Source organism: Chionomys nivalis, chromosome 11 (assembly GCF_950005125.1).
Source record: "Chionomys nivalis chromosome 11, mChiNiv1.1, whole genome shotgun sequence".
NCBI lineage: Eukaryota > Metazoa > Chordata > Mammalia > Rodentia > Cricetidae > Chionomys > Chionomys nivalis.
Window position 1 is genome coordinate 48,100,606 of NC_080096.1, and position 26,828 is coordinate 48,127,433.

Genomic DNA, 26,828 nt, shown 5'->3' on the forward strand with positions numbered 1-26,828 from the left:
CAGCATAAGTTGTCATCAGTGTTTTTGATCCTGAGGGATATAAGATGAAATCTCAGAGTTGTTTTGATTTGCATTTTTCTGATGGCTAAAGATGTTGAGCATTTCCTTAGGTATCTTTCAAATCTTTGAGATTTGTTTATTGAGAGTTCTCTGTTTAGATCTATACCCAGTTTTTAAAATTGGATTATTTGTTCTTTTGATGTCAAGTTTCTTGAGTTCTTTGTATATTTTGGAGATCAGTCCTCTATCCAATGTAGAGTTGGTGAAGATCTTTTCCCATTCTGTAGACTGCTGTTTTGTCTTGTTGACCGTGTCCTTTGCTTTACAGAAGCTTTTCAGTTTCAGGAGGTTCCATTTATTAATTGTTGCTTTCCATGTCTGTGCTCCTGTACCCAGGGTTTTTTACATCCTAAACAAGTGTACCGCCATTGAGCAAAAGCCCTTGCCCGTTTATTGAGTTTAAACTTTACTGTTTTAATAGATTTTAATGTAAGTTATATGTAACTATGCTTCAGTACTAAGAATCTAATTTTTCTACTAAACTATTTATTCAATTCACTTGGTAATCATTGTTAAAGCTCTTAAAATGTGTGTGTGTGTGTTTAAATCTAGCTTTATTACTCTTCATCTTCTTAATTTCTTAACTATTTTCCTTTAAATACATGAACCCATAAGCATTATTTTCATGGGGTACCACTCCCAAGGTAGAGTGGGTCAGTTTTACATCATTGTGGCAAATAGCTGAAACAAAGAATATAAAAGAAGTAAATATTACAGTGTCTTATAGTTTGCGTGGCTGTACTGCTCTGAAGTTATGAGACGGCAGAACATCATGGCATTCTAAGGATGGGAGAGCAGAGTTCTTTACTTGGGACAGAAGCAGAAGAGTTGGGGAGGATACTGAAACACGGGATATTTGGAGCATGTCCACAGTGACATGCCGCCTAGGTTCCACCATCTCACAGTAATGCTGATTGAGTAGAGTTCTCTCTTTGTCTCTTTCTCTCAGACCCAACCTTGGATATATAAGGCTCAAATGAAACAAGAAACTTACTTTATTAGTACTTGTATGCAAAGTTTGCCAGCCTATCTGTTTTTTATTCCAGTTTTCAAAGTCTTCATGTTCGATTTGTTAATTCTACCCAGGATCTTAGCTGTGTGTAGCAAAAGAAATTCAATATATATATATATACTTGAATTGAAGGGCCCGAGGGGAAGGTGGAAAGAGGTAACGGGGGTAGATATAATCAAAATACATTGTATATATGTATAGAATTCCCAAAGAATAAATCAAAGTAGATATTTTCACAGGATTTTTAGTCCTTTAGGTTTAGACTTTAGTTTGATGAGCTCATAATCCATTTGCAAGTGTGTGATTATTCTACTTGGTTTCTTGCAGGTTCCTCTACCTGGTATGAAGTGGGTAGATAACCACAAAGGAGTATTTAATGTTGAAGTTGTTGCTGTTTCATCCATTCATACACAAGTGAGGTTTACTGTTTTTTAATAATCAAATTTCACTTAAATGAATTGAACCTGTTATTTATGTCAGCTCTGTTGTCTTTCCTGGCTTTAGGAATATATGTTAGTTAAAATCGTAGATTTAGACATTTTTTTCATTAACTACCACTGAATAATCTACCCTTTAAATGCCATTGATGTATTTTGAACAATTAGGGACCTTTTTCTTTCTCTTCATTTCTGGTACATGGTAAAACAGTAGCAAAGCTGTTGCTGGCTCATTTTAATTCTGACAGGCCAGGTATCTCAGGTGGAAAGGTTTTAGAGATTCTTTCTTCCAGGTTTTGGACTGTGTTAGTGAAAAGGAGGGACATTGAATAGCAGCATAAAGGTTCAGTTAGGAAGCAAATTCACCAGCAATTTGGATGGAGACCACTTAAAATACAGACTTGTTAAAATATTAAAGATGATTTACTATTAAATGAATGTTAAAATAATTCTATGATAACGATAAATAGCAGACAGAATTATCAAGAAGTCCGAAGCAAACTTCTAACAACTGACAGAGTCTGGAGAGGATACTGATGTAGGAACATGGAGCTCAGCCTTCTGTGGCGTCAGAGAAACTTGGTGCATAGCACCTGCCATAGGAGCATGGCAGCCGCCACTGCTGTGGTGCACATCCATGCAGTCTAGCCTCCACTAGAAAAATAAGGATGAGTCTTTCATGTCATCATCCCCACAGACTACAGCTCATGAGGGAGAAGCATGGGTGAAAGGATCTAGCTCCTGTCTTGCATGATATAACAAAGAAGGTAGACTAGGAGCTAAGAGACAGTAAGTTAGGAACAGACGCAGGTTACTAAGGTGTCTGCCATGAGGATCAAACTCCAAAATGACATCCTCCATCCTTCTCAAAGATTCATTCCTTGAGTAGCTGATGGTATTTGAGATGACTGTTTTAGAATGATAAGTAAGAAGGCATATATTAGATTGGAATAATTGTTTATATATACTTGTATGTGTTTTTCTTCATTATCAATTAATATGAAATATTGATGTTCTCCAGTTCGTGTGGGTTTGGTAATTAACATGGTTAGAATTGTTTAGCTCTGTATTTGTTCTTTGTTTTAGGATCCTTACCTTGACAAATTCTTTGCTCTTGTCAATGCTCTGGATGAACACATGTTCCCAGTCCGAATTGGGGACATGCGGATCATGGAGAATAACTTAGAAAATGAACTGAAGAGCAGCATTTCAGCCTTGAATTCCTCACAGCTGGAACCAGTAGTCCGGTTTCTTCATCTTCTGCTTGATAAACTAATACTTTTAGTTGTTAGACCTCCTGTGATTGCTGGCCAAATAGGTAATTAAGTTTACTTGGGATGAATTACAAAATTAAAATTTTGCATTTCTAACTTAAATTAAAAAAAAAAAACATGATTTCTCTCTGTGGTGTTTGCAGTGGGAAGAGGTAGGAAGGTGCTGCTGACTTATATGTGCCAGAAAATGATAACGTATTTTTATAGACTTTTAATCAAACTATCAAATTAAGTTAATAGTTAATCACCAAAGATGTATTAAGCACTTATGATGAATCTGATACTCATAGACATTGTCCAAAGCTTGGTCTCTGCTACTAAGTTTTCATTGTTAAGAACAGTGGTCCATAGACAATCCTGTTGCATCTTATAGAGCTTACAGTGTATCCACTCTACACTTCCCTCTGTTCTTTTCTCTGAATCGCTCTATTCTCTTTTCTCTGAATCGCTCTATTCTCTTTTGTACTACGAAAAAAGAATTGTTTCTCATTTCCACCCTTTTCCAAATAAAATCTGGGGAAGAAATTGAGCTCGAAAGATACAAGCTGCTCTTTTATTAAATTTTTGGTAGCTGATGGTGCTAACGAGGTGTCTGTTCACAACAATATGTGTTCTTTTAGGGACACTTGTAAGTGGGGGGAGTTGTTGAGTCAGAAACTCCGAGATGAATAGGAGTGTGTCTTGTGTCCTGCTCAAGGAGAAGAAACCACATTCATGCACAGACACAAGCTCTTAGGAAGTTGTGTGAAGACTGGAAAGGAATGTGCTACAAGGTAGAGCTGATACGGGAGACATGAGATAATAGAAATTTCCTGCCACACTTTCTGAAACCAGAAAATTATTCCATAGCAAACATTAGCCTTTGAAAGATCTGGCTGTAATTATGGAAGCAGTGTGACTACATTTCACCATTAAAGACATACTATGGAGGGACACGGGTATGTTTTAGTGGGTGTGCGCATAGCAACTGTGAAAGTGGTGTGAGTGTCTGCAATGCCCACATTACTATGGGGAAGTGGGAGATGGAGAAATGGGACTCATTGGAAGCTCATGGGTCAGATCAAGTGTGTGTGTGTGTGTGTGTGTGCGCGCGCGCGTGCATGCCTCATGTGTGCCTGGTACCCAAGGGAGGACAGAGGAGACCTCAGATCCCCTGGAACTGTAGTCACAGATGGTTGTGAGCCTCCATGTGGGTGGTGGAAATTGAGTCTGGTTCTTTGGAAGAGTGGTCAGAGCTCTTAACTATTAAGCCATCTCTCTCACCGTGGAGCTGGTTTTGAAAAGGATTCTACTGATTTGGAGCAGCTCCTATGAGGGAAGAAAGGAAAGCTCAACGGCAGACAGGAGGCTGCCAACCCTTTCAAGACTCTCTCTGTCCTTTTAGTTCAGTACCTGTTCTTTAATCTTGTAAATAGCCATTTCACTCAATGACTTCACCTTTAGGAAACTTAGTTGGCTTCATTTATCTGTCCATGATTTTCTGTCCTGATTAAGTAAATCACAGAACTGACACCCTTACTCAGATGTCTACTTGGTTTACCTAATTCTCCAATGTGCTGTCAGAATTCCCTGCTTTTGAAAGGTTCTTGAGGTGTATCAACATGGAGATGGAGTAGGTGTGTTCTTTGTCATTTCAAGTGTTCTGCATCTTTCTGTTTTTCTAGCCCTTCCCTTCTAATCCTTTTATAGGTTCAGTAATTTCAATCAAGTTGCTTACCCACTGTCACCTTTTCATATTATTGATTTTAATGATTTATTTTCATTGTTATTTTAAATTTCTTTAAGAGTAATATATGCTCTTTAGATTTTCAGAATCATCTTTAAAATGAGAAGTTAATTCTCAAGTTTGTATATGAGATGGATTTCTGTGTGAAATGTATTACATCAAGATAATGTGTATCTGTCGAACAGTTTTAACTAATCTAACCCATACATTTTCACATTGAATTCATAAAATATGTTATTTCTCCTTTTGTTTTCAAGAACTTTTGTCAACTATTACAAAATACCAAAATCAATCTACTATTTTTATACCCTGTTGTATCTTATTCCACTTGCAGCCTTTTGTAAAAGGACAGAGCCTTCTTTTTTGTGCAACTGCAAATTTAAGAACATTAAAGCATTAAAACATTTTCTTCTTTCTGAAAAGTTAATCTAGGGCAAGCATCTTTTGAAGCTATGGCATCAATTATAAATCGACTTCACAAAAACTTAGAAGGAAATCATGACCAGCATGGGAGAAACAACCTTCTCGCATCGTATATCTATTATGTGTTCCGCCTGCCCAATACTTACCCTAACTCACCATCACCAGGTATTTTACTCCCGTTAGTACTAAACTGCCCTTCGTGATGTATTCATGCCAAGACTGAGGTAGTTGTGTAGTCTGTGGCATGTCCTACGCTCACGGCATTTATTTCCTCTCTGATAAGGAGCATGCACAGGGTTGGTCATTGAGGGTATGTTTCATTTTAAAGCATCATTATATATACAGCTTTAAGTTGAGTTGGAGGGCTTGGTTAAATAGTAATTGAAAATGAACATTGACAATCACTTCACCCATCTTTGAAAGCATTTTATCATTTCTTCTTAAAATTAATAGAATATTTTATTTGTCATTTTTAGTGTATATTTGAACATTTAGGGAGATACATGGTAGACTAATAATTTTCTGTTAACCCTACCTATAAGGTCTATATTAACATAAAAATGATTGTCTAGAAAATTTCCCAATATCTTCATGACCAGTAAAATAACATAAGCTTTCTGAATATTAAAGGCTCAATTAGTTACTTGTCTTTCATATGATGTTGATGATAGTGGTGTTTGTGAGGGATGTTTGAGTTTGGATTTTCCATTTGGTTTGTTAGTTTATTGTTTAACCTTTGAAACTGCTTATCTGTTTGCTGTATAAGCAATCACTCATCCCTGGTGATGATGGTACGTGCTCCTTTGCAGCTTTTGGCAATGGTATTGGTTTAAGCTTTAGCCTAGAATTTTTGTTGTTCCTGTTGAAAGATGAGCATTTGTCTCTTATCCTGAACTGTTACTTACTATCTTGATCTTAGCTATGTAACTTGAGAATCTGAGCATGTGAGTCATGGTGCCATACCCAGAATAGAACACCCAGAATGCTACTGCATCTGCCTTTTTGTTTGCTTCAGTAACTAAGAAAAAGTATACACATTAATTAGTTGTCAGATTTGTGTCACTTTTAATAAGACATTAAAACATATTCTACAATTCAGAGACATAGATAGAACTGGGGAGATGACTTTCTCCATAAAATGCTTGTCATGCAAGCATGAGGACCTGAGTTTGGGCTCAGAACCCATGTTAAGGCACACGTGGTCTGCACATCTCTAATCCCATAAGAAAACAAATCTGCGGAATCAGTGAATGTCAGGTTGAGAGACCCTGTCTCCACAATCTAATGGGATGGGCAAGTGAAGAAGACAGTTCAGGTTGATATCTGGCTTCCACACTTGTGCAAGTGTGCACGCGTGCACACACAAACACACATATACAAACACTTATAGTATACACACGTGTGTACACATACAAAAAAAGATATAGATCATTGAATATAATTGCCAAGTATTTTTGTTTGTATGGAACATGTTTGAAAGAAGATAAAATGCTTAATTTTATTTCGACAAAGGAATTCTTCACTTTTTTTTATAACCCAGGAAACTCTTAGAATTAGGTTTGTTTTATGTGAGTGTAAAACAAAGATGCCATTTTGTTATTTTTAACAAATTGCTTATGAAGATAAATAAAAGCATACTTTCATTTAAGTGATGTTGGTAATAAATTGGATGTCCCTATATATGACCATATATCAAGGGCAGAGCCGGAAGTGTAGGCAAAAGGGGAGAGAAGGCCAGCTTCTGCATTTTGGGTCCTGCCACTACTGTGTTTGAGTAGGAGCAGTGTTTCTTATTCAGTTTATTTTTTGTTTGTTCATATTATACAGAAACCTTTAAAGAGTGATTTAACATAATTAATATGGTTGTATCAGCTGTCACAGAGTAGAACTTCATATAGCTGTCACTGGTTCTTGAATGTTTTTATTTCCAATGTTTTTTTCAAAAGACAGCTTGTGTTAATTTTTATTTAGAAACCAAAGCAATGCATAATTTTTGTGGGATTTTGTAAAGTGTTCAATTATTTCTTTTGGTCCTTTCCTGGTTTTCTCTTATTAATTATGTGTTCCTTATTTACATCTCTAGGTCCTGGGGGTTTGGGAGGATCAGTGCATTATGCCACAATGGCCAGGTCTGCAGTGAGACCTGCAAGCCTTAACTTAAATCGTTCACGAAGCCTTAGCAACAGTAATCCAGATATATCTGGTACTCCCACGTCACCAGATGATGAAGTTCGGTCCATTATTGGCAGTAAGGTAAACATTGCTACCCATTTATAACAGTTATTCAAGTATTTAATATATTCTTAATTTTAAGATGTATTTGAGTTCAGAATAAGCAAGGAATTGTTTTCTGTTTTACTTGAGTTAGAAATAAGCAAGAAGTTTATATTCTATTCTATCAGTAAATATTTTTCATGTTTCTATTAAATATGTTCTCTGTTATAAACTGGGTTATACGTTGTGCATTTAAAAAATCAGCCAAATTCTAAAATTTGGTTAGGATAAATCATCACTTATAACTTGTTTGATATCTAATCATGTGAAAAATTCTTAGCTTGATGCTATAACCTGGGGGGCGGGGGGACCTGTGCGACTGATGTGTTCAAGAAACAGGCTGTCATTGAGTTCAAGTGGGCATTCCTCCTTCAGAAAAGCATCCAGAATAGTTTCTGGCCTTGGTTGATATTAGAGCCTGTGTGGACTGCCCTAGGATTAGAGAGGTAGATTATGTAACAATGGTTAGTAATTATGCTAGACAAGAGAGAGGCCATCTAGGTTATAGAAGACCCACCTATACTGCCGCGCACCTCAGCACCCATCTGCGCTCTATGCGCTAGAACCCAGTTCGCGAGCTTCGGGTAAGGGGCTGGAGGTTGAGAATACACATGCAGAGACAGACTGACACACGGACCTTCCAACACTGGTACCAAAAAGCCCCCCTTTAATAGCATCATGGAGGCTTAAATACATTTCAGCCAATGGCCAACAGGTGAAAATCCCATCCTTTGATCCTCTAAGCTAGACACAGCTTCTAGTAACTTCAATTAGAAGGCTCTAGACAGGGAAGAGCAGCTGAAAGCCAGGACACAATTAGTCCCAACACTATATTCAGGGCCTCCATTATTATTACACAAAAACAATCAGAAAAAAATTACCATTATATGCATAAAACACAAAAATAGGCCATGTGGTGGTGGTGCATGCTTTTAATCTCAGCACTCAGGAGGCAGAGGAAGGTGGATCTCTTTGAGTTTGAAGCCAGTCTGATCTACAAAGCAAGTTCCAGGACAGCCAGGGCTGCTACACAGAGAAACCCTGTCTCCAAAAACCAAATCAAACCAAGCCTAAAAACAAACAAACAAAAAACTCAAGAAAAGTACTCAAGATTTTTAATCTTGTTATATCCTCAATTGTTTCTTGTTTAATAGGGGCAGTACTTAGCACTCATACCACAAAGTATAGTTCTGTAGTAGACTGAGACCCATTTGTGAATACAGATGTTTATTGTCCAAAGGCTATAGAAACCATATCCTTCAATATAGTACCTTAAAAAAATCCTTAATTTTTATAGGACTTACATTGTGCTTCATATAACAATTACTCTTTATATATTTGTTGTATAGCTTCCAAGATTTAGAGCAAGTAGCAATATTAATTGATTGGGTTTGCTCTTTTATAGGTCATTAAATGAAATGTAGTAACAGTCTATATATACATATTTATATGAAATTAGTATACATATGTGTGTGTATATACTAATTTCTTTTTTAGAGAAAGGTCATCACAGCATAAAAATTTGTCTTGTAATAGCTCAATTCTGTCTTAATTAATTTTTTTTTCTTTTGAGACATTCTCATTACGTAGCCAAGGCTGGCTTTGAACTCCTGATCCTCTCACTTCAGCCTCCCAAGTGTTGTGATAACAGGTATGTGCTGCCAACCCAGATCTAATTAAATTTTATTTTAAGTAGTTTTACATTTTTTTTCCTTTGGTGGAAAAATTATAATTATTTGCATATCTTCCCCTAATGTTAATAACATACTTTTTTTTTTTTTTTGGTTTTTCGAGACAGGGTTTCTCTGTGGTTTTGGAGCCTGTCCTGGAACTAGCTCTTGTAGACCAGGCTGGTCTCGAACTCCCAGAGATCCGCCTGCCTCTGCCTCCCGAGTGCTGGGATTAAAGGCGTGCGCCACCATCGCCCGGCTTAATAACATACTTTTATCTCATAAAATGTGAGGTGTCTAAATTTTTGTGTATGTCTAGTCTTTATTTGTTCTTATTTAATTGTCCAGGCGATTCAGTAACCCCTTCTTTAGAGATACTGTCTTGTATCTCTGTCGTGGTCTTTCTTGCCTTAGGTATTTCAGTACCAATAACTTAGTCTTCATGATTTCAGTTTCACGCATTTTGTTGTCTGACCATTCTCTTTTCTTTCTAGTGTCTCAACTTCGGTGGTTTCCCCTTCCTTTCAGCTTCTCATCATTAATCTTGTTTTGTTTTTTCTGGGAGGAGAGAAGGATGAGTGTCTTACCATTCTTTCTTCCTACTAACTAGTGAGCCTAACTAGTCAGGACCAGCTAGTATATATTCTTTTCATAATCAAATCTCAATTCTGTTTTCTTCTCAAACTTGAAACCGTCATTAAAACCAGTTGACTGCCTCTTTTATGTTTTGAAAAATGCTGGTGTCTTCATTAGAGTTCTATTGCTGTGAAGACACCATGATCACAGCAACTTTTATAAAGGAAAACGTTTAATTAGGGCTAGCTGGCATCTACTTCAGCATGGTCACATCTCCTAATAGTACCACTCTCTATGAGCCTGTGGAGCCATTTTCTTTCTAACTACCACATGCAGCTAGCCTCATCTGAAGTTCCCTTACTGCTGCCAGCTAGTCATTTTGTGCTCTTTTCACTAGTTCATTCTGCCGTAGTTTCTTGCCACAAACCACCTAATATTTCCCCTCATGGATTCTGGTCATCATGTCTGCCAAATACTACCTACTGTTTAATCTTCTGAGGGAGGCAAAGCTCCTTGTTCTCAGTCCTCAGCTGCTTCTTGTCTTTTCTTGTCCATCTCCTTTTCTCACCTACTCAGGATTCCCAGTCTTAGAGTTCTTTGATCTCTTTTCCTGCATTACCAGTGTTTTCCTTTGTGTTGAATCATTTTCATCTGAAGACAGGTGTGTTATTTCTCACTTGCCAAATTCTCTGTAGTGTTTCTGCTACTACTTTTTTTTATGCTGTTTTTTGGTACCTTTTTAGCAGGAAGTAGGGTGGGAAGTGTCCCTGGAGCCAGTGTTTGGATTAAAGATATGTGCAGTAATGCCATCTCTGCTGTCTCTTAAAGTGGAGCACCTTATCCTCTGTATCTTCGCTTCTTTTACTTTGTACACGTTGTGTCTTCAGTCCCTTTTCCTGCTGTCTCCCCCAAAGCTGCACTTGTTATACTGCAGATGTTCTCCACCTTGCTAAAGCCAGTAGTTATGCATCCAAACTTGGTTTATGTGCCAGTGTCTTTAATTCTTTTTTTCATTTTAAATTATGTGTTTGTGTGTGTTTCTGTGTATGGATGTCTGCATGTATATGCAGGTATTTGTAGAGGCCAGACAAGAGCATCAAATTCCCTAGAGCTGGATGGAATTACAGGCAGTTTTGAGCTATCTGGATGCTAGGAACCCAATTCAGGGCCTTTCTCCGAGTCACATCTCCAGTTCTGCCAGTATCTTTGACACAAATGCTTCTTTTTTATTTAGTTTACTTGGCTTCTGAGTCTCTACATTGTCTTAGTTTTTTTGTTTTGTTGGGGTTTTTTTTTTGTTTACTGTTTCTGTCTTTTCATATTCTTATCTGAGTTCTTCCTTTTCTGATAATCCCTTATTTTGCAAGTCTTTTTTTATTCAGGACGTTTATAAATGCTAAGTAAATCATTCCTCAGATCCCTCTCTGGAATTCCACTTGACTGTTTTTCTGAATCCTTTTTCAGATTGCACATACGTTATAGGAGAGCCTCGCAGTTTTCTGTTTGATTGGTTTTATTTTCTCTTTTTTCCTGTGCTGGAGGTTGAACTGAAGGCTTTTCATAAAATTTCTTATCATCCCCACCATCTTAGTTTGAGGTGTCAGCAGGGCTCCCTGAGTTAATGTGGTAGCCCTGAGATGTTCCTTTACCTTCTGTTGCTTTCTTCTGTTCACATCATAACGTCCAGAGTGTTGCTTTAAAAATTAAGTTAGATTGTATCCTTGCTGCATCCTTCTGTGGCCAGCTCTCTCAGGTCTTGTAAGACTTTACTTAGAAGGACTCCTCCCGGTGAGGTCTGCCTAAGATTCTTGTTTAATTCTTGAATAGCCAGTGTTTAGTGTCTTTTCCTGTTGCAGTGAGAAAGCACCTGGATGGAGGAAGCATTTACGTTATTTAGTTCACACTTCAGGTTGTAGTTCATTGTGTCAGGGGAGTCACAGTGGCACGAGCTTTGCAAGCTGGCCAACTTGTACCTTTGATATAGAAGCAGAGGGGTGATTGCATGCTGGTCTCAACTCATCTTCTCCATTTTATATAATTTAGGATCTTCTGCCCAGAGAATGGTCCTGCTTACAATTAATATAGGCCTTCACATACCATTTAGTGTAATCTAGACAGTTCCCCCACAGGTATGCCCAGAGGGCCTTCTCCAGATTCTCTACAGTAGATAACTAATACTAATCATCACAAGTCCAGCCATTGTCAGTTGGGCCTTCAACAAATCACTGTGAAACTGTAACCAGCTACCCCTTAGCACTGTAGGCTTGTGACCAAGTTATAATATAAAATATGTTCATTCCATCTTTATAAATCCTGATAGTGATAGTTCCTACCCTTTAAATTCCAAATCTCTCACTAACAACAAAGCAAGCAAGCAAACAAACACACACAGGTTAAATACTTCCAATATATAATGACATAAAATAAAGACTCCCTTCTCCAAATGGAAGAACAGGGATATAGCAAGAAACAGTAGCACCAAAGCAAAACCAGAATCTATCTGGACAACGACCAAATATTGCAGCTCCGTGCCTGGCATCTGGGGCTTGTATATAGTCCGCTGGATTCCAAAAGGCTTGAGTAACTACACCCCTCCATATCTGCTGCCCTTGAGACACTTAGATTCTCTCCTAGGCCAGCTCCATGTCCACAGTTCTTCTTAATTCATGATTTTGGAATATCCAATATCCAATTGAGGTCTTCATTGAAACTTAGGCTTTATCTCCTTAGCTTTGCACAACGGCCTCTCAGGGCCTCCTCCATGGACTCCAACACTGTTGTGTATTGCTTGCCATCAGCTGCTTTCCATGACCTTCTCTGTTTTGCAACTTTTATGCTTTGAAAAGCAGAGTCAGGTGGTTGGCGCTGCCAAGGTATACTGTCACTTCAAGATGTAGTCTGGGTTCCCGGGTGACACTCAACTTCAGTTTGCTGACCCCAGCGATACACTTTACTAGACAGTTACTTTTAATGATCAGGGAACCCACCAACTTAAGCTTTTTTCTTTAAATGAATTTCTGTTTTCACAAGATGGAGCCTCTGAGGGTCAAGATGTCTTTCCTATTGTCCTAGTACCACATGAATGAACCAGTCCATTATCTTTAGCGTCAGCTTTGCTCAGGTTCTCAGGACATAGGCAAAATGGAACCTCATTCTTGACCAGAATATGCATGCTTGCTCCTCCTAGCTCAAATCCTGACAGAGTTCATGTTACCCCGGAGACCTCACAGGCAAGTCTCTCACTGTCTGTTTCCTGCAGAATTCCTATCTTCCTGCCTGAGTACCCATCAAAAATAGCTCCTTAAGTTCCGCTTCACCTTTCAAAGTGTTGTCCACTACAAGCTAAGACAAAATAATAGTACTAGCCTTAGGCAACTGGGTACCTTTTACCTTTTCCTTGTTTCTTGGAGGCCTGGAAAGATGTTACATTAGTATCTCTCTGTAATGAATTTGTTTAAGGATTGTTACATTTTATATATAATTCAGTTTTATAACACTTGAAATGTGAAAGTTATTTGCTTCACAAACTAACTGACTACATTTCTTTAATTATATTTTGATGTAACTGGTCAGAGCATCAGTGTTGTATGTGAAATATTACTGGCAGCAAACTGGTATTTTAACCTGATGTTGAGATTACCATAAAAATGATTTTAAGAAGAAATTATTAAACAGGGTTGCACATACATTTGAGCAAACAGTATACTTATGCTCATCAAAAAATAACTAATTCAAAGACAAAATTTCAATCTCTAGAAAATCTTTGTATAAATGTATTTGTCATTTTTAGGATATCACACTTTGACTTTTCTTAAAACAAGACTTGTTATTTCTATTGTGGATGAGAAACAGTTAAAAAAAAGTCATTTGTTTTAGACTTTTAAATTAGTGAGCAAGACAGCCTGTATGTGAGCCTTAACTCCATCTTTGATAGTGTCAAAAATGAAGGAAAATTAGTTAGGGTTTTTATTGCTCTGAGGAGACACCATGACCATGGCAACAATTATAAAGGAGAGCATTTAATTAGGACTGGCTTATATTTCATGGTGACATTCAGGCAGACATATGCTGGAGAGGTAGCTGAGAGTTCTACATCTTGATCAGCAGGCAACAGGAAGAGAGAGTGAGGCATTAGGCCTGACTTGATCATCTGAAACATCAAAGCCAACCCGCAGTGAGACCCTCCCTCTAACTAAATCACTCCTACTAGGCTGCTCCTCACTAGCCTGTGGGGTCACATCTCCTAATAGGCTGCTTCTCAGGAGCCTGTGGAGTCACACCCCCTAATAGGCTGCTCCTCACGAACCTGTGGGGTCACACCCCCTAATAGGCTGCTCCTCATGAGCCTGTGGAGTCACACGTCCTAATAGGCTGTTCCTCACGAGCCTGTGGGGTCAGTTTCATTCAAGCCATCACATTCATCACTTCAGCTGCTCTGCATTTGGGAAGAAAAGAGAGTAGAGAAAATATTCTCCCTAAAGTCAAAACTCTAAGCAGTGGTTATTTATCCTTTCTTTTGCTTTCATTTTAAAACTTCTCTTGAGATGTTAAAAAATGTACTTCTGTATAGGCCTTACCTTCATCTGTTCTGTTTTATGGTGGGGTCTGGGGCCAGCACATTTGCTTTTGCTGCTGGGAATCTTCCAAAAGAGCCTGCTGTCTCGATAGAACTGGTTACCACTGTGCCAACATTTTTTTTTCCCAAGCAGTCTTAACATTGGTAGTTTCTAGTTCCAATATATTTCTGTTAGTATTTTTAATCAGGTTGCTTTGGGTTATCTCTGTAATTATGCCCCTTAAATCCTCCAAACATCTGTTACAACTTGCTCCAACTCCAATAGCAGGTTCTCTGCCATTAGTTGAGTTTGAAGTCAGGAAGTTGAGAGGTAGAGCACAGATGTGAGTTTTATAAAGAATTTTTACATGACTCTGATGATCTCTTAGGCTTTGGAAGTTGAAGTCAAGCCTCAGCTAAAATCACCAGAAATCAGTAATCTCTTTCAGAAAAAAGTATGTCACTTCTGGTATATTTATTAATAGTTACTAACACTTAAATTTAATGCCAGTGATGATGAAAATATAATTCCTAGAGAGATACATGTTTTCCTTATAATATTTATATAGGATAGTACACTATTATGTCTAATGACAAAATAATAAAAAGGAGCACAACTCCAAGTTCACTGTGAGTAGAAAGGAACAAATTTAGCTGTTCCTTTGCATAATATTTTTCTAAATGTTTTCTATTCTCTAAAAGAAAAGATAGGCAAGGGCAAACGACGGCAGGGTTCTTGCTGCGTAGTAACTTTAAGCTAGTGAGAAACGCAGTGAAATTAAGGTCTTTTGGCAAAGAGTGGTGACCCCTGCCCCCAGTCTTAGTTCAGCTGAAAATTTGTACCATATTTAAGAAGCGTTTTGAGGGAGATGCTGTAAAGTGTTCTGTGGTTTTCACTTCGGAGCAATCATTTTACATGGAAATGATCTTTAAATGCTATGCTTAATATTCTTTTTTTAAAAAAATTATGTTATATGATAAGATAATGTGAATGAACTAATATTCTATATGTACCTGAGGGGTTTTGGTTGCTTTAACAGTACTAATAAAGAACATTTTGCATTGGGAGGGCTGGATTTCTTTAGGAATAATTCGTAGCATGCACTGTGTAACATTTCTCTCCTTTCCAACTGCTCTCTATTATGTGCTTAGGGTTTAGACCGCTCCAATTCCTGGGTTAACACTGGTCCAAAAGCTGCCCCATGGGGATCCAACCCCAGTCCAAGTGCAGAATCAACACAGGTGGTGTTTACATTATAGGTTTCTTTATTGGCTGCTGATGTTTCCCTTTAGAACATTATCTTTTAGTACATGCTGTGATTTCAGTGGCTTGCTGTTTTTAATCATTATAAGTGTGGATTTTTATTTAGCACATTTCCCAACCACTGTGCATGAATCCCACCAGTTACACCGGTAATGCTCTTCTTTTCTGTCTTCTCTCTCCTCCTGCTTACTTCGTACACACCGTATCAGTGTCTCTGTGCCTGCTGACAATGCATTGATAGTTTTATAATAGGATCTATTCAGGCCTTGTACATCCTTAGTAGGAAATTTTTACATAGAAAACAAACAACAGTTTTCCATTTACTGTAAAGTAAATATATTGTTTCCTGTGACCCTTGACTTTATCTCTTTGTCATAATCACCAAGTAGAAAGACTGGTAGTTAAATATAAATAAATCTGAAGTATACAGTATGCATGTTTTCAAAATAAATGCTAGAAAGAAAACTCCATTGAATTTGTACTGTGTTGCAAAGTATGAAATTTTTTACAATTATAACATGTAATTTAAGACTAGTTGCTTGATAACTGACTGCATGATTTATGAAAATATACTTCTTACTTGTGTATTGGCTTTGAATGAAAATTCTCTTACTCCTAAAAAATCCCAATTTCTGTTTAAGACTATAACTGATTTATATTAGATATTATTTATGATAAACTTAAATGGTATTTTTAATAGAAAAAGTAAACTCTCTAAAGTTTAATTTTTCTTATTAATTACAAAATTCTTGATTTCTTTTTCTTCATACACCAGTTGAGAAGTATGTTTTTTCTTTTTGTATGTTTTCACTAGATATGTGCATGTGTAGATTACACAGATAAGTTTCATCCTTTGCAGCACTCTGTGTGTTAAAATCATTAAGGTAATTCATCTAAAAGACTAAAAACATAGAAATAATGTTCATACTTGCTTTTAAAGCAGTTCAAAATAACATAATGAAATCAGAAATAATATAAATGGTTGAAAATTGTACATAGTCCTTGAACTTCAAAGTCTTCTCTGCGGTGTTAATGTTATCTCGCCATCCGTTCGTCTCCACTCCGTAGGCTATGGATCGAAGTTGTAATCGTATGTCTTCGCACACAGAGACGTCAAGTTTCTTACAAACATTAACGGGACGCTTACCAACTAAAAAGGTAGATTCATAAGAAGACAGTTCATAGAGGGGGAAAGTAATTCCAACAAGTAAAAACGTGAAGTTTTTTTACACAACCGATTTGAGTTATTACAATAGTTTTGGTGTGTCTAAAGTTACATTTGAATAAACAGTGCCTGTCTGGTGCCTTTTGGGGCATAGCACTGTCATTGAGGACTTGTTTACATAAGGTGATGTTTCTGTCTTTGACTAGAATTGACTAGAATTTAGTAATTCATATTAGATAATTAAATTTTAATGCCAGAAAATATGTATCAACTCTTAATTCTGTTTCTGTAACTGCTTCTGTTTTGTTTTAAATCTCCAGGGAAAGGAAGATGAGTTAGAAAAGTTATCACTCTTAGTAAGCGATGCTGGCTTGTCCCTTACGCACAGTCCTGCTAGTCCTCATAGTGATCTATGCTACTTTGCAAGTGCTTTGTATGCATATCCATTTAAGGGTTTTTGCTTTGTAAAAATACATCTTAAACACATGAAACGTAATAGCACATAGAAAAGTTTAAATTTGTAATGGTATTTCCTAAATTGTACCAGCAAAGTTGATGAGTGTATTATATGTTCAAATACATATTCAAAATAAAAACAAAATACAATTCGTAGCTATGAGGTTTTGGTCTAGTTTTTGGTTTGCAAGTGCAATTTAGGAAGTTGTTTCCTGCCTGTCCTTTTAAAATTACATTTTATTCCAAGAAAACATGTAATTTTTCAGCTTTGAACACATCACACTATCTTCAATCATAAGTAGTCGTTTCGTTAATGGGTGTCTCCCCTGCATCATCCAGATTCATGTGCCCTCTTCCGCTTATTCTCATGATGCCTTCATTGTACCTGCATTGTCATTTGGTTTATCTCACCAGCAGATTTCACTTTGGTAATAACCTTGAATTTACTTCTGGCTAGCTTTTTCACGAGGAGCTGGCTTTGCAGTGGGTTGTTTGCAGTGGCAGTGTTCGGGAATCAGCTTTGCAGCAAGCCTGGTTCTTTTTTGAGTTGATGGTGAGCAAACTTTAATACTCTCTAACTCAGTAAGCAATTTTGTATCAGCTCATTTTCCTTTTATCTTAGAAATTGGATTTCTGTGTTTGCCCTATACAATATGGACACCAACATAATATAGGTGAAATTATAAAGTGTGAGGTTCATTTATTCTCTGGTTTTGATTTTGTCTTGTTTTTCTTGGATACTTATCAAGGAAATTTGTGACATTCTTCTCCATAGTCTATGCAAGTTAATAAAGGCGATGCTGTTGATTTTGTAACAATTATTTTAGAGCTTTATAAATATTTACTGTTATTATTATAGGTAAAGGACACATAGGGAAATACTAGTTAGTGCCAATTAGGAAAACACTTTTTGTTTAATTCAATAAATGATACTACAAACCAATTAATATTCCTGTCATATAGAGCATGGGTATACTTATATGCACTCGTATCTATTACTTAACAAAGCAGTGAGTGCTTACCCAGTGACTGTGCATGTTGTGACTGAGGCTCCAAAAGGTTGTGTAAGTTTTCTAAGTATACACAGTGTAGGTAGCAGCACTGTAATTCATGTCCAGGCATTCTGGCACTAGGAACCTTTCTCTTTGTTTTCTCCCTTAGTACTAGAAAACATAGATCATGGAACTATTTTCTTCTGACAAAATAGTATTTAATAAATAAGAAATAAAGCACAGCAAAAAAAATTGAGTACAGGGAAGGAGAAGGAGAAAGGGAGGACAAAAGAGAAGGAAATAAAAGTTACTTTTAGAATAGTCATTCTCAGCATTGACTGTTACCTAAATTTGAAATAGAAAACAACCCCACACAGATTTATTAACTAATATTTAATATAATAGATATTGATGATAATACAGTGAAGACAGGGTTTCTAACCATTGAAAATTTCTGGTTTAGGAATAGTGGAAGGAAAAAAAGTGAACGAGTCTTAAAACTTTTTATTAAAATTGTTCTTACACTGTGAATTTTTTCTCATTATATTTTGTTGGATAATTTATGAGGCTGAAGTGGGAAAGTTTTACTATATTTGACATTTCATTGGCATAAAATATTTAAGGAACATTTTCAAAACATTGAGAAATGAAAATATATTTCAGTCACTTGTTAAATTACATGGTATATTTAAAAAATAACTAGAATATTTAGAGCGTTATAATTGGCTTAAAATTAAGAAATCAGCCAGGTGGTAGAGCACAGGTGTAATCTCATCGCTGAGAAGCGGAGATAGAAGGATTGAGAACCCAGAGGTGATCTGGGTTATATTATAAGTTGCTGGCATAAAATAAAGCCAGACCCCGCCAGCACGGATAACAGTGTGCACCCTTTTGCAGGTAAAGAGCATGGTGCACCACTTGTACTTTAACGATAAGTTGGACGCTCCAAGGAAAACCCGCTTCCCAGAACGTTTCATGGATGACATTGCTGCTCTAGTTAGCACAATCGCTGGTGATGTTGTGACACGGTTTCAGAAGGTGAGGATGACCGTCCCTGATGCGTCTTACAGTGAGAGTAAACTGTCCTGCTTCTCTTCACTGTCATCATCATTATTATTGTGTATGTTCTGTTTCCTAGGACACAGAAATGGTTGAGAGACTGAATACAAGCCTTGCCTTCTTTCTTAATGATTTGTTGTCTGTTATGGACAGAGGATTTGTCTTCAGTCTTATAAAGTCCTGCTACAAACAGGTAATACATAATTAGTAATCAAGTAACTGAAATATTGGGGTAGCTTTGTCCAGGCTGGAGCTTCAAGAACACATTCATATTTTGGTATTAAAATGAAAAAGTAGCACAGAGTTATGTGTTGATAATACTGTGGTGAAAGTATATGGAATGTGTTTTACTAGGATTATAGTCAGCAGATCCCAGAACAGCTAATTCACCCACTCAGTTTTTCTTCCTTCTCATTAACAGATAGTCAGATAATTAGTGATAGAACGCAGCCTTTGAATGCTGTGCAAGTACAGCATTATGTTGAGTGCATAGTTAACTAAACTTTTCCTGTCTTGGGTATTATTTGTTTATTTGAGATAGGGTATCATATAGCCTAGGACAGCTCCAAATTTACTGTGTAGCTGAGGGTGGCCTTGAACTCTGGTCTACCTCTTGCATCCTAGGGTTATGAATGTGAGCCATTGTGCCTGCTTTTGAGTGGTCTTTAAGCAGTTTGTTGTTATTGCTACTATTTAATCCTAAACAGTAGAGTTTGAACTCGTGGTCAGATGGTTAATGATGTTCAAAATGTCATTTATTACCTTGCCATTTGTAATCTACAAACACCCTAGACCTTGTCCACAGGCAGCAAGTTACATTTTGTAAATGTTATCAGCTGATTATTAATGTATTACCTTTTGGGAAATATTGATTTTTGTCTCTGAATTGGCCCCTCTATAAACAGTGCATTGACTCCAGTGTTATTTTTAATGAAGCCTTAAAAATTAAAATGTCAGGGTTTTATCTCAGAAGTATTGAGAAGTTGAATCCATGGGGTTTAGGAGTTAAACTTATGAAACCCTTCCTAGCTGGCCCATCGATTAGTTTTGGAGAGCTGTTGGTCAATAATTCTAGGGTGCTAGGGAGATAGTTCAGTGGTTAAGAGCACTCACTGTTCTTCTTGATGACCTGGATTTAATTCTCAACATCCACATGGCAGTTCACAACAGTCTGAAATCCAATTCTAGGGTATCTGATTTCTGTGGGTACCAGAAGCGTAAATGCAGGCGAAACACTCATCCATATAAAATAAAAATTTCATACAATTCTATTTGGCAATATAATCTTTAAAAATTTTAAAGACCTGTTCAATTTGATATTTTTATTCCTTTTATAGTCATAGAAATTACCTATGTGCGGGCACTGGCTCACTATTTTTTCCCCCAAAAAACACTATTTTCCCCCCCAAATTTAAATTTTATTACTATCAGACATTATGATGTACACCTTTAGTCCCAACACTCAGGAGGCAGAGGCAGACAGGTCTATGTGAGTTTGAGGCCAGCCTGGTCTATGTAGTGGGTTTCAGGACAGCCAAAGCTACATAATGAAACCCTGTCTCAAAAAAAACAATAACAACAAAAAACCTTATTCTGACTTAATGACCTCCTGCACTGTCAAGCATTGAGGTTGACCCAAAGGATGTTATTCAGTCAGCTTACAGTATGTCTCCCCAAGTAGCCTGTGATATAGTTGGCAAAGATAGACAGTTATAAATTCATTAAACAGAAATGTTTAAAAGAAATCTTTCTTTGAAGTATGCTTTTCTTTCATTAAGTACATTTTTGAGAAGTGGAGATATTAATGCAATATTGGCAATAAAATAATGTGACTTAGGCTAGTCAAGTGGATTTATACTGGCGGTCCCGTAAGTTTCATGTTTATAATGTTTGCTATATTTTCAGAAAGGATGTTATCCTATGAGCCACAGAGACCCAAACTTCTATTGCTATGGAAGGAAAAAATGTATCATTGTGTTCTCTTATTTATGCAATCCTTCCAAGGTGGCATCCAAGCTCTATTCACTGCCAAATCCAAGTGTGCTGGTGTCCTTGAGGTTGGATTTCCTGCGAATTATCTGCAGCCATGAGCACTATGTAACATTAAACTTACCCTGCAGCTTGCTCACCCCACCTGCATCTCCATCACCTTCTGTTTCTTCTGCAACATCTCAGGTATGCAAAATGTGAAGACATACCTATGTTCATACTTATAAAAAAGGATTGAAAACAATGGGTGGAAAAATCAGAATGTGTTATTTGATGATAGTTAGGTAATAGGCTTATTTCTGGATTGTCTTTGTGAGGGTTTCTATTGCTGTGAAGAGATACCATGACCATGGCGACTCTTATAAAGGAAAGCTTTTAGTTGGCACTGGCTTACAGTTCAGAGGTTTAGTCCATTATCATCATGCACAGGCAGACATGGTGCTAGAGAATGAGCAGAGAATTCCAGATTGGCAGGCAGCCAGAAGAGAATGCCACACTGGGCCTCATTTGAGCACCTGAGAACTCAAAGCCCACCCCTTAGTGAAACACGTCCTCCAACAAGGCCACACCTTCTAACAGTGCCACTCTCTGTGAGCCCATTGGGACCATTTTTATTCAAACCACCACATTCCATTCCCTGGCCCCCATAGGCTTATAGCCATATCATAATGCAAAATGCATTTAGTCCAAACTTCAAAAGTTCCCATAGTCTATGGTTATAGTCTCAACAATGTTTAAAAGTCCAAATTTCAAAATCTCTTCTGAGACTCATGCCATCTCTTTAAGTGTATCCCCTGTAATCCTCTGTAAAATCAAAATGAAAAAGCAGATGATGTATTTATAACATACAGTGGCACAAGTTATACATTATCATTTCTAAAGGGAAGAAAGGGGGCATAGTGAGGAAATACTAGACCAAAGGAAGACTGAAAACCAGATGGGCAAACTCCAAATTCTACATCTCCATGTCTGATAACAAAGCACTCTTCAGATCTCCAATGTTTTCCAGTTTTGTTGACTACAACACACTTCTTTCTCTTGGGCTGGTTTCACTCCCTGTTAGCAGCTTTCCTCAGCAGGTATCCCATGATTCTGGCATCTCCAGCATCTTGGGGTCTCCAAAGCAATACATCAACTTCACAGCTTCACACAGCGGCCTTTTTTGGCCTCCATGCAGGGATACTGCTGCCACATACCTGGCCTCAGCTGCTTTCCTTAGTTGCAGAGGGAAGATTCCATAACCCCTTTCTTCTATCCCTAACTCTAAAGCCAAGAACCACATGGCGAAAACTGCCGGATTCTGCTGCTTTCTCGGGCTGGAACATGGCTCCTCATTTAAAACATTTTCACCAGCTTCCTGTTTTCATGGTTTCCTTCGCTACCTAGGCTTGGCTGTCCCAAAATGCCCTCTGTTGACCAGAGAATCCCTTGCCTTTGACTCTGGAGTGCTGGGATTAAAGGCACACTCCTCCACTTCTCCCCTAAGCCTTCTTTTAACTCCTTTTTACAAATTGAAAGTTTAGTTGGGGGCTGGAGAAATGGCTCAGAGGTTAAGAGCATTGCCTGCTCTTCCAAAGGTCCTGAGTTCAATTCCCAGCAACCACATGGTGGCTCACAACCATCTGTAATGGGGGTCTGGTGGCCTCTTCTGGCCTGCAGGCATACACACAGACAGAATATTGTATACATAATAAATAAATAAATAAATATTTAAAAAAAAAAAAAAAAGAAAAAGAAAGTTTAGTTGGGTGGGATCTCGCCCTGAGATCACCAGTTCCTTCATTCCATTTAACATCAGGCTTTTCTTTAATCTGTTTATCTCTTTGAACACAGGCCCCCTTTCTCCTTGAACTTTACATTTTGTATTTTTCCTTGATCAGCTTGCTTCTTTTCTTTATAGATCTGCATAGGAGTTACCACTAATAATCATAAAACACAGACAATACTAGGCTGTTTTGAGATTTCCTTTGCCAACACATTAATCCAAAAACTTTTCAATCTGCCTCAGGCAGATCTTTTGAACAAAGGCAGAAAGCAGCCACAGACTTCACCAGAATATCGTAAGACCAGTCTCTAGGCCATGCACTAATATTCTCCTCTGAAACCTCTTGAGCCAGGCCCCCAAAGTTCACATCACCCTCAGCACCACTGTCTTCTATGCTCCTACTAGGATGGCCCATTAAGTTCCAGATAAAGCATTCAACTGCTTTCTCATTCAAAGTCCCAGAGTCTGCATTCCTCCAAATAAAAGCATGGTTACGCCTATTACAACAGTATCCCACTCTGGTACCAACTTCTGTCTTAGGCTTTCTGTTGCTATGAAGAGACATCATGACCATAGCAGCCCTTAGAAAGGAAAACATTTAATTGGACTGGCTTACATTCAGAAGTTTTGTCTATTATCATCATGGTGGGAAGCATAGCAGCAGGCAGGCATGGTGTTAGGGAATGAGCAGAGAGTTTTACATCTAGATTGACAGGCAACAGGAAGAGAATGCCACGCTGGGCCTGGCTTTAGCACCTCAGTACTCAAGTTCCACCCCTTAGTGACACACATCCTCCAATAAGTACACACCTCCTAATAGTATCATTCCCTGTGAGTCTGTGGAGACCTTTTTATTCACACTACCACGTGAGTGCTTTATAAGTATTAGCTCATCTAATTACAAGAACAGTGCTGGGGGGTTGTTCTGTTAGTGTGCACATTGGAAAGCTCCAAACAAGAAACACTGAAAGTAAGAAATGGTCAGGTTAGACTTTGAACCAAAGCTTTATTCCAGAGCCCAGGTTTTAAAGCATGATGTATGTGTTTACAGATATGTGAGCTCACCTAAATAAACTCATGTATTTTGTTGTTTTCCCAAATTGAGTTTTTTTGAAGGAAATATGGAAAACAAGTTTGGGTTAATTCCTGTGAAATAGCTATTTAAATTTACATTGTATTTATATATTATTTATAAATGCCTTGAAGCAGGGAAAAGAAGCCAGCCTGCCAAGCTCAACCTGACCTGCTTACAAAAAATTAACGGACATTTAAAGTTGAAGTGGGTACTTCTTCACTTTCACAACTAATAGTTTCTTTGAAGATGAAAAGATTAAAATTTTATAGTTGTAGTGTCAAGAAAGCCAATATTTTTCCTTTCCCTAATAAAATATACATGTTATATTCTTCCTGAGTTGGAAAGCTGTTTTTATAGTACCTCCTAATGTCTGATGTTAGAGTTGATTTTATACATTCCTTAATCCTATTTCTGTGGTTTGGAATGCTCGGGTGCAGTTACCTAGACTGGGTTGATCTGACGTGTTTGTAATAAATAAATAAATAAGACCTCACGTACATAAACTGGACATATTAGAGAGCCAGCCAAAACTTTTAATTTCATCTTTTCAGTTCATCTCCTGGACCAACCTACTTCCCACCTCTTTCTGCCTCCCTAATGGACACATGTAGCCCTTTGTGTTTTCCTCTGTCTTCTTCCAAAGATGTGGCTAAATAGCCAGAGCCAAATCAGTCATAGGTAACTATAGATGGAATTTTTTTTTTTTTTCTGGGCTACCAGCTCACAAAAAACAACCTGGAGACTTATTTTTAATTATGAAAGCTTAGCCAGTAGCTTAGGCTTGTTTCTAACTAGCTCTTATAATTTAAACCATATTTTTAAATCTATATTCTTTTAAGTGGTTCAATTATTGTTACTTTGTAATGCCCAGGCTTCTTGCTCTGTCTATGTCTCCTGGTATCTCTGCCCTTCTTCTCCTCAGAGTCCTCTGTGCCTGGAAATCCTGCCTAGCTATTGGCTGTTCAGCTTTTTATTAAGCCAGTCAGAGTGACACATCTTCACAGTGTACAAAAAGATTGTTCCACAACAGGTACCTTTCCTGAAACCTCCTTACTACATGACATTTACCTATGAATAATCATAGGATTTCTTGAATTATCTTGTTCACCTTCATGTACACAACCAGATATACACACACATACATATACATGGGTAGCCATGAATATAATGATATAAACTTTTTTTAACACTACAATTTCTGGAGATTTGGTGAAGAAACCACTAGATGATGGTAATTCCAAAGACAAATGGAATATGGTTTAAGTGATATTTGAAATTTCCCAGAAAACAAGTGCTATGGTTTTGGTAGGGTGAGGGCGTTCACAGCATTGGCGTTCACTTCCATCTCTCCCCTTCAGAGGCTACCAGAATAGTAGATGATTAAGAATAAAAAATTAAGCAAATGGGAATTTCAATGAGAAAAGCAAAATTAAACTTTTAGTTTATTAATTTTAGTAATAAAATTGTTTTATTGTTTGGAATGCTGAGGCCGTAGGCTAAGTTCAAGGCCCAGCATAGCAAGATCCCACCTTCTATTTAAAAACAAATAGATTAATGACTTGAACAAGCCACTTTCCTGAGCACTTTCTGCCTGAAGTCAGCCTTTATCTTATGCACCGATGAATCCTCTTCCTAAGGTCTGCAGTCCCCAAGTAGGATCTCCAGACTAGGTCAGTCTTCTATGTTTGGTAACAGAAATAGACTGTCACCATACTCTCCCATACCCAAAGTAAGAGCAGTTGCGTTTCTGTGAACTCGCGGGCGTAACTTTTGTCTGGCATAATAATGTCACGTTTCGTTTGTTGCAATGCCCCAACTGTAGGGTGTTTGTTGCACAGCTGTCAACAGTTGAGTTCTACCTTACCCCCAACAGAGTTCTGGATTTTCCACAAACGTGCAGGACCAGAAGATCGCAAATATGTTTGAACTGTCCTTGCCCTTCCGCCAGCAGCACTACCTGGCAGGCCTCGTGTTAACAGAGCTCGCGCTCATTTTAGACCCTGATGCTGAAGGGTGAGTAGACCTGTTTTGCCTTGTAGAATATCAGTTTGGTTTTGGAAAGTGGGACAGATCTTGCTAAGATTTTAGTACTATTTCTGTCTCTTTATTTTTTATGCTTATTTATCCTCTAAGGTTCATATACTTTGTTTTCTGTATGAATGGTGTTTATATTTTATTTAATCATCTCTGAGTTTGAGATTTATCTACACTAATGGTATATTATGGTTGATCAGTAGCATTTTTTTTTCAGTAGCATTTTTTAATAGTATAAGAAACAATTGTATATATTAGTATATGGACTATTTGTTAAAATAACAGTAGGCAGTTTTCAGTTAAGGAAAATAGGCTAGTTTTTCTTTAATCCTTTATAAGAAAAATTTATAATTTGTCATCCTACTGTGTAGTATTTTATCTTAAAACTTACCCTATTTTTTTAAAATTTCTGCTGGTAGACCCGACACCTCTGCTAGCTTCTAAGGACACCGGCATTCATGTGCTCATTCAATACACAGTCACACACACACATAAACTAATTTTAAAGGAAGCTATTTAGAAACTAAAACTGTATTGTAGTTCATTTGGGTAACAATTTTTTTGATGGTCCAATCATCTTAAGTTTATCCTGCAGTTACATGTCATACAAGAAGTCCAGGAAACAAAATCACACAACCTTAAATAGGTTTTTAGTGGATGTTTAATCTGCTTAAGAGAAGAAAGAAAAGATGAAAGACAAAGTCTCTAGTTATTATGTCAGCGACAGAGTTGATACTGAATAAATTTTAAAAGGCCCAGACTGTCTGCAAATGAAAGATTTATATTTTTAAAATAATGAGAACCTACATGTGGAGTATATTTTAAAGAATTAGTTTTCACCAGAACTGTGCAGTTCTGTAGGCTGCATGTGGGGTAGGGGTTTGTGTAGACTCTGTTCAGAGAGAAGAGTTCACATGGCCGAGAGAGACGCCATGCCTGCCTGTTCTGTCTGCAAGCGCTTTCCTGGTTTACATTTGACAGAAGAGGACAATGTCATTTGAAGGCAGTAATAAAGCTGTCTG

General features: G+C 37.5%; 1 protein-coding gene across 6 annotated transcripts in view; it reads left to right on the forward strand.

Annotated features, from left to right (window-relative positions):
• Positions 1 to 26,828, forward strand: part of Dock7 (dedicator of cytokinesis 7) — a 175,761-nt gene that overhangs the window by 96,967 nt on the left and 51,966 nt on the right. For 3 of the 6 annotated variants that reach the window (XM_057783480.1, XM_057783481.1, XM_057783485.1), the window contains exons 19-29: positions 1,400 to 1,486; positions 2,596 to 2,827; positions 4,933 to 5,097; positions 7,016 to 7,185; positions 15,160 to 15,249; positions 16,340 to 16,429; positions 17,350 to 17,445; positions 18,782 to 18,922; positions 19,023 to 19,136; positions 20,948 to 21,118; positions 25,646 to 25,785. In XM_057783480.1, the coding sequence (XP_057639463.1) occupies positions 1,400 to 1,486; positions 2,596 to 2,827; positions 4,933 to 5,097; positions 7,016 to 7,185; positions 15,160 to 15,249; positions 16,340 to 16,429; positions 17,350 to 17,445; positions 18,782 to 18,922; positions 19,023 to 19,136; positions 20,948 to 21,118; positions 25,646 to 25,785 (1,496 nt within the window). The remainder of the gene's footprint in view (positions 1 to 1,399; positions 1,487 to 2,595; positions 2,828 to 4,932; positions 5,098 to 7,015; positions 7,186 to 15,159; positions 15,250 to 16,339; positions 16,430 to 17,349; positions 17,446 to 18,781; positions 18,923 to 19,022; positions 19,137 to 20,947; positions 21,119 to 25,645; positions 25,786 to 26,828) is intronic. The other 3 variants (XM_057783482.1, XM_057783484.1, XM_057783483.1) reach the window with 2 other exon arrangements.